Source organism: Octodon degus, unplaced genomic scaffold (genome assembly GCF_000260255.1).
Source record: "Octodon degus isolate 3935 unplaced genomic scaffold, OctDeg1.0 scaffold00100, whole genome shotgun sequence".
In the NCBI taxonomy this organism is placed as follows: Eukaryota; Metazoa; Chordata; class Mammalia; order Rodentia; family Octodontidae; genus Octodon; species Octodon degus.
This window is the reverse complement of record NW_004524676.1, coordinates 3563838-3572918: the sequence shown is the minus strand read 5'-3', so window position 1 is coordinate 3572918 and position 9081 is coordinate 3563838. Positions and strand designations below refer to the sequence as shown.

The following is a 9081-nucleotide window of genomic DNA, read 5'->3' as shown; positions in this document are numbered from 1 at the left end:
CCCCTCTGCCCGGCCTGCCCGCCGCCCCAGCCCGCCTGTGGAGCGCAGCGTCGGGTACCGGGCGTCGGGTAGCAAAAGCGACGCGCCCGCCGGGGTGGGGCGCCCCGGGAGCGGGCACTCGCGGGAGGCCGAGGCGGGAGGCTCGCGGCGGAGTGCAGCCTGCGAGGGCTGCGAGGAGCGTTCGGGGCCGCGGGTAGGGCGAGCCCCTGCCTCCGTCGCACGGGGTGGGCCTGCCGGCGCTCTCCCCTCGGCGGGGCGCCGCCCGGCTGCGCGCTCGGCTCGGCTCCCGAGGGAGGAGGCGCGTTCTGGAAGCCCGAGCGGGAGCTGCGCCCGGGCTCTCCCGCACGCCGCGGAGCAGCGGGGCGCCGACGGGGGCGGCCCTGAGCGTGCAGCTACTGTAGATCCGACTTCCTTTCTCTCCTGGTCTGGAAGTGGGCAGCCTGGGAGCGTCCTCCCCATCGGAGGCCAGTAACGTGCCCCGGGGTTGCTCAGGATCGCTGATCGAGTGCTGCTGTACGCGAGCTCGGCTCTCCCCGGGCACGGGCAGGAAATCTCGGCCCGGGAGCGCCTGTCTGGTCGGTGCCCGAGGGTCTGTAACGCCGCCCCGCGCACCCCTGCAGAATGCTCCAGGGCGCTGAAGCAGTTGTTTTGTTTGCCCACTTTGGTTTTACATTTAAATATGTCATGACTCACTTTCCCGTATCTGCGTGGTAGTTCTTGCTGTAATAGACAACCCAAGAAGGAAACTGAAGCTTTACTAGGTAAACACAGTTTAGTTATTAAATGTCTATTTGGTCAATGAGTTTATTTAGCTTTTTGAGAAATACGAGAAAAAATATGAGGAGTATAAAGTCTAACGCATGTTATTGGTTTTTTAGTTGAGATAGGCTATCAGATCCTTACAGTATTTTGTGGGCAGATGCACAAAATGAATTGATGAAAAAGCGCTCTTTATGATACGCTCAATTTCTTTTGAAATTGAATTGGAAGAGAATGAAAGCAAGTTTTCAGCATTTTTCAAAGAAGGAAAGACTGTCCAACAAAACTATAATTTACCCATTAATTAGTAACTTCATTGAGTAACTGCAGTGTATTCACTCCTTTATTTGTTGCATAATTATTTAGCTAAACCAGATTAGGACTAATATACCTTATTAATATGTTTAGCTGTATTCAGTGTCCACTGTTTTATGCTTGTTTGATAATATTGATAAAAGAATGCTACAAACTACAGGTGTTTTCGTTGCATTATTTTTCCTTCATGTAAGTAGCAAAATGTGATAAGTATAAAAATATTTGATACTTTCTTAAAATATTTTTTTTTCCACAGCAAGTGAAGATGTTAAAGATATCTTTGCCAGAGCTAGAAATGGAAAATACAGACTTCTGAAAATATCTATTGAAAATGGTTAGTTAAGCATTTAAAATATTATGTCACTGGATTATGGGGCATTAGTTATATTTTGAAATGTTAAATATTCTCAATACCTTAAACTAATGAGAAGCAGGTTCAAACCTTGCTGCGAGCGGTCTTGGAATCCTCACATTTTTTCCGAAGCCCCTAGTTTGTTTCTGAATCTGTAGTTGTGAGAGAACCCCACAGGTGTTTCCTGGTGTCACACCTTGCCCTTACTGCCAGTGTCGCAGTGTCTGCCCGGCAGTCCGTGTCCACATCCCGCGCGTGCCCGCCCTCCCAGTGTGCTCGGAGTAACTGCCGCGAGGCTCAGTAAGTCAGAGCTGTGAGCCCCCCACGCACTGCTCCCGTGCCTGGGTTCTGGGAACGTTCTGAGTGTGGAATGAACTGAGTTCTGCAAGCAGGGAACTGGGTAGGAGAGTCTTCATGATCAGGTAGATTGGAATTGGAAGAGTTATTGTTATAAAATTATGGCAAATGTTTTAAAATATTTCACGGGGTAATTACCTACTTTGAAATGCCTTGCTTTAGAAAAATTTACTTATCCTCTTGAAAGGAATTATTTTGCTTTGCATTCCTGCTTATATATTAAAAGAAAGGATAGTTTATTACAATCTATACTTGTTTTGTAGATAGTAAATATATATTGTGAAACAGCACTTTTAGAAATATTGAGCTGAAATTTTTCAGTACCATTACTTTTCTGAGTGACCAGTTACTAAGATGGAAAAGTTAGTTCATCTTAATAGTACCTCAGAAGGAAAATACTTTTTTTCCTATGATCTTACTTTCTAGTTTTTGTTTTGAGAAAAAATTTAATAAGGAAATTTCAAAGAATGTAGTAATATAAATACCTATAGCTTAATGTCTATTTTATATTTTTCAGTCCTTTTTAAATTTAATTTTTTTCTAATGAGTGTTTCCAAACAATTCAGCGTCTCGATTTCCTTCCCCTCAGGCACCTATAGTCAGGGACTTTTACATTTCTGCCATTCTTTTTGCATGGATCCCTGGATAGATACAGTGCTGGTTTGAGTTTTAAGTTCATACAAACTGTAAACCATCTTATTCCTCATCTTTCCTTGTGTTATAAATGTTAATTTGTAATTGAGTTTGATAGAGAGTGTAAGAGTCCTTTTAAAATAGGAATAGGATATTTTCACAGAACGCTGCTACATTTTTTGCTCTTACTGGTAAACACTGATGCTGTGTACATTTCTCATTATTAATGTTCTGTCGCGAGCACTGTGTTGTATATACCAGTGCAAGGATGTGTGAGGAGTACCTTCACCGTTATTTTTTTTAGTTCTGTCAAATAGCACTTAATAGGAGCTGTACCAATTTATGTTTCCAGGGAAACTTTTGAATCTAGGGCATTATGACCAAATAGCCTCTGAGGTAAATCTGGTTTTATTTCATATTTCTTACTAAACAATGCAAACTTAATTTCAGAAATTATACTTTTGAGTGTTGGTGCAGTTATTTAAATGCATTTGTTGGGAATTTGTAAGATACTTTGGGAAAAAAATAGAGTTGTTCAGTTTTCATTGGTCAGGCATTCAGCTCACCTTAGTCGTTTTCCTGTGTGTTGTATTTCTGGTCTTTACACGCCACTTGCTGTCTCAGGTCATTTACCTGTCTCCGTAAAACGTTCTTCTCACAGAGCAGCTTGTGGTTGGATCGTGTAGTCAGCCTTCAGATTCCTGGGATAAGGATTACGATCCCTTCGTGTTGCCCCTGTTGGAGGACAAGCAGCCCTGTTATATATTATTCAGGTTAGATTCTCAGAATGCCCAGGGATATGAGTGGATATTCATTGCATGGTCTCCTGATCATTCTCATGTAAGTAATTTTTTTGTTGTTTGGTCAACATGAAATACTACAAATAAGTTTTTCCTGATAGACCTTTCAGGCCAGGTGCAGTTAAGAGGCAGAACTGCCTTGCCTCAGCTTCGGTGCTGAGCTTGAGCTTATAGGCGTGCGCCACGATGCCTGGCTTCAATTACTTTCTTTAAGTAGTATTTTGTTCTGAGAATTCATTTTACCCTTTGAAAATGAGGAATTTTTAAAATTTACATATTTTTCTAAAAATGTGATATACTGTATTTTAAAACTTTGCTTAATAGCTATGTATACTATTTCAGATGTTCATGTTACGATTTATTTAGACACATAAATTTTAGCATATTATGTGAGCTGCAATTTTACCAGTTTATTTTTAATGTGCATGACCTCTTAAGACAGTCAGAAATATGCTTCCTTTGTGATAATACGTTTTCATCTGTAAAATTCTAAGTGAGCTTTCATAACCGAATAGGTTCGTCAAAAAATGTTGTACGCAGCAACAAGAGCAACTCTGAAAAAGGAGTTTGGTGGTGGCCACATTAAGAATGAAGTGTTTGGTACAGTAAAGGTACAAAGCTTATGATGTTGTTGTGGGGGTGGGACTCACTGTGTGGCCCTGGCTAACCTGGAGCACTTCTGTCTTCTCCTATCTTAGCCCCTCAAGTAGCTAGGGCTACGGCGGGTGCCCCCACTGCTAGCTAAAACCTCTATTTTTATGTGTATTCTGTATGTTGCAATAAAATAATAGGTTATGGTGATTGATGTAAATTGAGATGGATGAGTGTATAAATACATGAAAAAGAAAAAATATATGTAAGTTAACTGTAGTGAATAGGTAACTTTAACTGTATTCATTTGTGTCTAGTTAACCCTGAGAATAATGCTAAGTCATAAAACACTCACAAGTTATCATGGAAACTCGCTTTGGGCAGGTGTTGTCTACTTGTTCAGAGCTCGTCTGACCCACAGAGTAGCCATCTAGGGGCGGGTGCGAGAATGCCTGCGGGTTTCCTGTTCCTGCCATCAGCAGGGACGTGGGCAGGTTTCTCCCTCCCCTGGGTCCCCAGCAGGATTTTGATAAGTAGACCTCTATGGAGTACTTGTTTCTTTTTGTATCAAATCCACAATAATTTTCCATGAACAGTTGTAGGGCAGCCATAAATTATTCAGAACCTAAATTTGGTGATTATGGAGTTACTGCAGGACAGCTTTCCCCCAAGTTTAATTTATAACAGTTGTCCTCTCTGCTTGAAGTGTGACTGGCTCCATGATTTAGCTGGTGGCATCCGCTCATGTATGACACCAAAGTCATACAAGTTGCCCATCATGACACACTTCAGGAAATGGAGAAGAGATACACCCTTAAGGAGTCTTGAAAACTTTACATAGAAGAGGAGAGGAACATAAAAAGAGAAAGTAAAAATCCTATTTACTTTCAGTTAAAATATTTTCTATGAAATTAATAATCCTGCTTTTCCTGGAGTGCCCTCCCTCTGGTTTTATCTCTAGCAAGTAACTGATGATAGTGCATTGCTGTGCCTGCAGGAAGATGTGTCATTACACGGGTATAAGAAGTATTTGCTCTCGCAGTCTTCCCCGGCTCCACTGACAGCAGCGGAGGAAGAGTTACGACAGATTAAAATTAATGAGGTAAATTACAACTTTGAAATGCTGGCAAGAATTACTCAGAATGCTCTATTTTTGATTAATAGATGTTTGGGTAACTACAGACTAGAAGATATTAAGGCGTTTAAGTCTATTCTGTTTAGAGACAAGATTTTAGGCTTAATGGTTTCAAGAAAAAAAAAATATTTGTGTCATGTGACTTATCTTTGTGCTGCAGTCTATGTGTCAGAATAGTAAATCTTCATATTAGAAGTTCAACTGGTGTAAAACTATGTTGAGTACTATTTAAATGAGCAGATGTACTATAAAAAAGTTTATGCCTAATACAGTTGCCTAAAGCAGGGATTTTTTTTCTTTTATTTTTTCTGTATTTAATACAGGGTCTGCAGGGTCTCACTATGTAGACTGGAGTGTAGTGATTCTCCTGTTTTCAACCTCCCCCGTGCTGGAATTACAGGTGCATGCTACCACGCCCAGTCTCGGTTGCCCTCTCAGCACACCCCAGGGGTGGGGCCAGCCCAGCATGTCCGGGATCGAACCCCAGCCCCTGGGCTCTGCCTAAGCTTACAGGCACTTTAGTCCGCAGTTTTTGGTTTTTTATGTAACGACTAGTAATGACTAAAGAGACTAAATAAAAGCTATAAAGTGTTTAAGATTTCTAGACACTTTACAAAATAACCTCTTATCAACTGGAATGGAGATAGTGTAGGAGATTATTGTTTGAATATGAGTTAATAATATGAGTCAATAAATTTCAGACATTATAGTTTATCATGTTTTAATTTTACAGCCGTTCTAATTGACTTTTGGAATAATTACTGTATTTCTGAGATTTTATGGAAAATAAGCCAAAACTAAATTAAGTTTAATAGGTTTTATGAAATTATTAAGTAGCCAAAAAATTATTCATAACCTCACAGATTAATAGGAGTCAACCTGGAAAATGGTTAAATAATGTTTAATGTTAAATTGGTAGATGGCATCTATTATTACGTTGTCTTAACCTAAGTTATTGGAGGAGGGTTTCTTACATGATTTTTTTAAAAAGTTTGATAGTTTGTTTTGTTCCTTGCAATCAGAGCCCAGAGGACCATATTGGGGTATGCATTTGCATATGTTCTATGATGTTTTCATTATCCAGTATCATGCTGTAGAGTCTCCATTCATATTTTTTGAAAGTAAAATTTCTATTTGACTTTCTGTTGCAACACTGCAAATGAGACCCCATCCTAGCTGCCATTTCTTGAGTATAAAACCCTAAACGTGCGTGGAAAGCTTTCTTGAAGTGTCATTCTCCTATCTCAGCCTGTGCACACTCATGTCATAGTAAAGAAAGCTCTCAGTTTGGAACTTCTGCAGTAGTAGAACTTTTTGAGCTGTGTTGTGTCTTTGTATACTCTTTGTATTCCTTTCAGTTGAGTGCATGGTGTCTGTGTTGCATTTTATGTCTAACAGAACAAATTAGTATACATGTTATATGCATTTTACTATTGATAAGCTCTTATCCAGTAACATTTAGTACTTAGTAGGATAATTTAATGACTCTTTCAAGAGTTTATGAAAAAAAAAAAAAAAAAGAGTTTATGTAGATGCCGGGGATATAGCTCAGCAGCACAGTGCCTGCCTGGCAAGCGTGTGGTCCTGAGTTCAGTTCCCGATACCAAAAAAAGAGTTTTTGTGACTCGTTGAAATTTTGCTAACCTAAGCATCTAAACAGAGGAAACCCACAAAGTCCCGCTCAGACTGCAGATACACTCATTCACTTTGAACGTTTCATGTAGCTCTGTCATACACTGTGCCGCGTCAGCACCGTGCCGGCAGAGCCATGAGCAGACACGTAACATACTTCAGAAGCTCAGTGTTTACTTAAGCATTAGTTTTTCATTGTAGGGTGGGGAATGGTTGAATGATGCTAGTTTATAGAAAGTGGGCTTTCTTATTTTCTCTAGGACTCTTCTAGCCCTGAGCTTTACCAGTGCCTTGTATCTGTCACTTAGGTGCAAACTGACGTGAGTGTGGACACTAAGCATCAAACACTACAAGGAGTAGCGTTTCCTATTTCGCGAGAAGCTTTCCAAGCTTTGGAAAAACTGAATAACAGACAGCTGAACTATGTGCAGTTGGTAAGAGATGTTTGATGTTCACAGCTAATGGCTGCTCATGTTGGCCATTTGGGTATAAGAAGTATTTGCTCTCGCAGTCTTCCCCGGCTCCACTGACAGCAGCGGAGGAAGAGTTACGACAGATTAAAATTAATGAGGTGCAAACTGACGTGAGTGTGGACACTAAGCATCAAACACTAGAAGGAGTAGCGTTTCCTATTTCGCGAGAAGCTTTCCAAGCTTTGGAAAAACTGAATAACAGACAGCTGAACTATGTGCAGTTGGAAATAGATATAAAAAATGAAATTATAATTTTGGCCAATACAACAAATACAGAACTGAAAGATTTGCCAAAGAGGATTCCCAAAGATTCGGCACGTTATCATTTCTTCCTGTATAAGCATTCCCACGAAGGAGACTACTTAGAGTCCATAGGTACATCATATGTTGTTTTGGGCGTGTTCTTTTTAGTTTGCATATTGGTGTTTGGGCACTGTATTCTCATTTAGTCCTTACCCAGAAGGCTTAGTTTGGTGGTGGCACACCTGTGGCATGTGTGCCACAGCAGGCTGTTAGTGTCATTGAAAGCTCTGAAAGGGTCTCCATACTGGTGCAGTTGTAGTTTATGAATTTACTGTAAGTGATATGGTGCTAATTGTATATGTTGTTGCTTTGACTTAACAGTTTTTATTTATTCAATGCCTGGATACACATGCAGCATAAGAGAGCGGATGCTGTATTCTAGCTGCAAGAGTCCTCTGCTAGAAATTGTGGAAAGACAACTTCAAATGGATGTCATCAGAAAGGTAGACTTAACCTCATTGTAAGCCTTCAGCTTCTCTGAATTTTTCTTGTCATTTCTTAATTTTTTTTTTTTTTTTTTTTTGAACCAGGGATTGAACTCAGGCCCTTGCGCTTGCCAGGGAAGTGCTTATTCCACTGAGCCATCTCCCTGGCCCCTTCTTGTCATTTCTGTGTAGTGTGAGACATACTATGCTTTATAAATGAAAATTGTTTTAATTGTAAAGTTCTTAGGATCTTAAAAAAATAAGTAATAAATTCTTAGGATCTCTTGTAAGTGCTTAAGGATGATGCATCATGATCCCCAGCTCTGTAGATGTGGGGTAGCCACAGGTATGTGTGGACTTTGTTTTTGTTTTTGTTTTTGTTTTTTTGAGACAGGATCTTGCTGTATAGTTCAGTCTGGCATTGAACCTGTGCTGATCCTTCTGCTTCAACCTCCTAAGTGCCAGGATCACATATCCACTCCTGCATCTGGGCCTCATGTGACAATTTAAATTTAAATAAAATTTAATTCCCATTTTTAATCACACTAAACACGATAGGAGTGCTGACTAGCTACATGAATCTAGCGGCCACTGTATTGAGATATACAGCATTTCCATTATTTGGTTTTTTTGAAGCAAAGTCTTGCCATGTGCAGTAGCTCTTTCTGGCCTTAAACTCCTGAGATCTTCTTGCCTTGGCTTCCTGAGTGCTGGGATTACAGGTGTGCACCACCCACCATGCCTGGCCTTTAAAACTTCCCTTGGACAGTGCTGTATTAGCTACACACTTGAGACTGTCTCTCAAGTCTATTAATAAGAAGCTGCAATTTCTATTTAAAATTTCCACCCTGGATGGTTGGGAGTCTCTCTAGTTGATGAGAGGGAAACAGTAGGTATCCACTTAGGAATTTTCAAAAATAAAGTATCGTTTTTCTTACCTTTATTTTCTTAAATGCAGAAATGACATAAGGAAGATGCAGTTTACCTTTAAACCATTTGATTCTTTAAATGCAGGTCTTTATCTGTTATCAGTGTTGCAGGTGCTGAACCATTTGAGGTTTTAAGGTCCTAAAAATTACTGTAGCATAAGTAGCACCTTTTTTTTTTTCTTTTGAGACACAGTCACGTTATGCAATGTAGGCTGGCCTTGAACTCACTGTGTAACCCAGGCAAGTTTGGCAGGCATGACAGTCCTCCTGTCTCAGCCTCCCGAGTGTTAGGATTACTGGCCTGAGCTCCCACACCTGGCCAGTAGCATCCTCTACTGTATATGACTGGGTAGTGAATATTTTAGGCTTTCCCAGGC

General features: G+C 40.5%; 1 protein-coding gene across 1 annotated transcript; it reads left to right on the top strand.

Annotated features, from left to right (window-relative positions):
- Positions 1–1218: 1218 nt before the first annotated feature.
- Twf1 (twinfilin actin binding protein 1) lies at positions 1219–7843 on the top strand. Its single transcript, XM_023723547.1, has 8 exons — positions 1219–1234; positions 1331–1408; positions 3078–3256; positions 3732–3827; positions 4805–4909; positions 5965–5985; positions 7146–7422; positions 7672–7843. The coding sequence occupies exons 1-8, from the start codon at positions 1219–1221 to the stop codon at positions 7812–7814; spliced, it is 915 nt and encodes a 304-aa protein (XP_023579315.1). The 3' UTR covers positions 7815–7843.
- The last annotated feature ends 1238 nt before the right edge of the window (positions 7844–9081 follow it).

Excerpts from the sequence above, each read along its gene's own strand:
- Twf1 (XM_023723547.1), top strand. Across the intron at positions 3,257-3,731 it reads GGTCTCCTGATCATTCTCAT|GTTCGTCAAAAAATGTTGTA; the intron begins GTAAGTAATTTT and ends ATAACCGAATAG. Across the intron at positions 5,986-7,145 it reads GCCCAGAGGACCATATTGGG|GTGCAAACTGACGTGAGTGT; the intron begins GTATGCATTTGC and ends AAAATTAATGAG.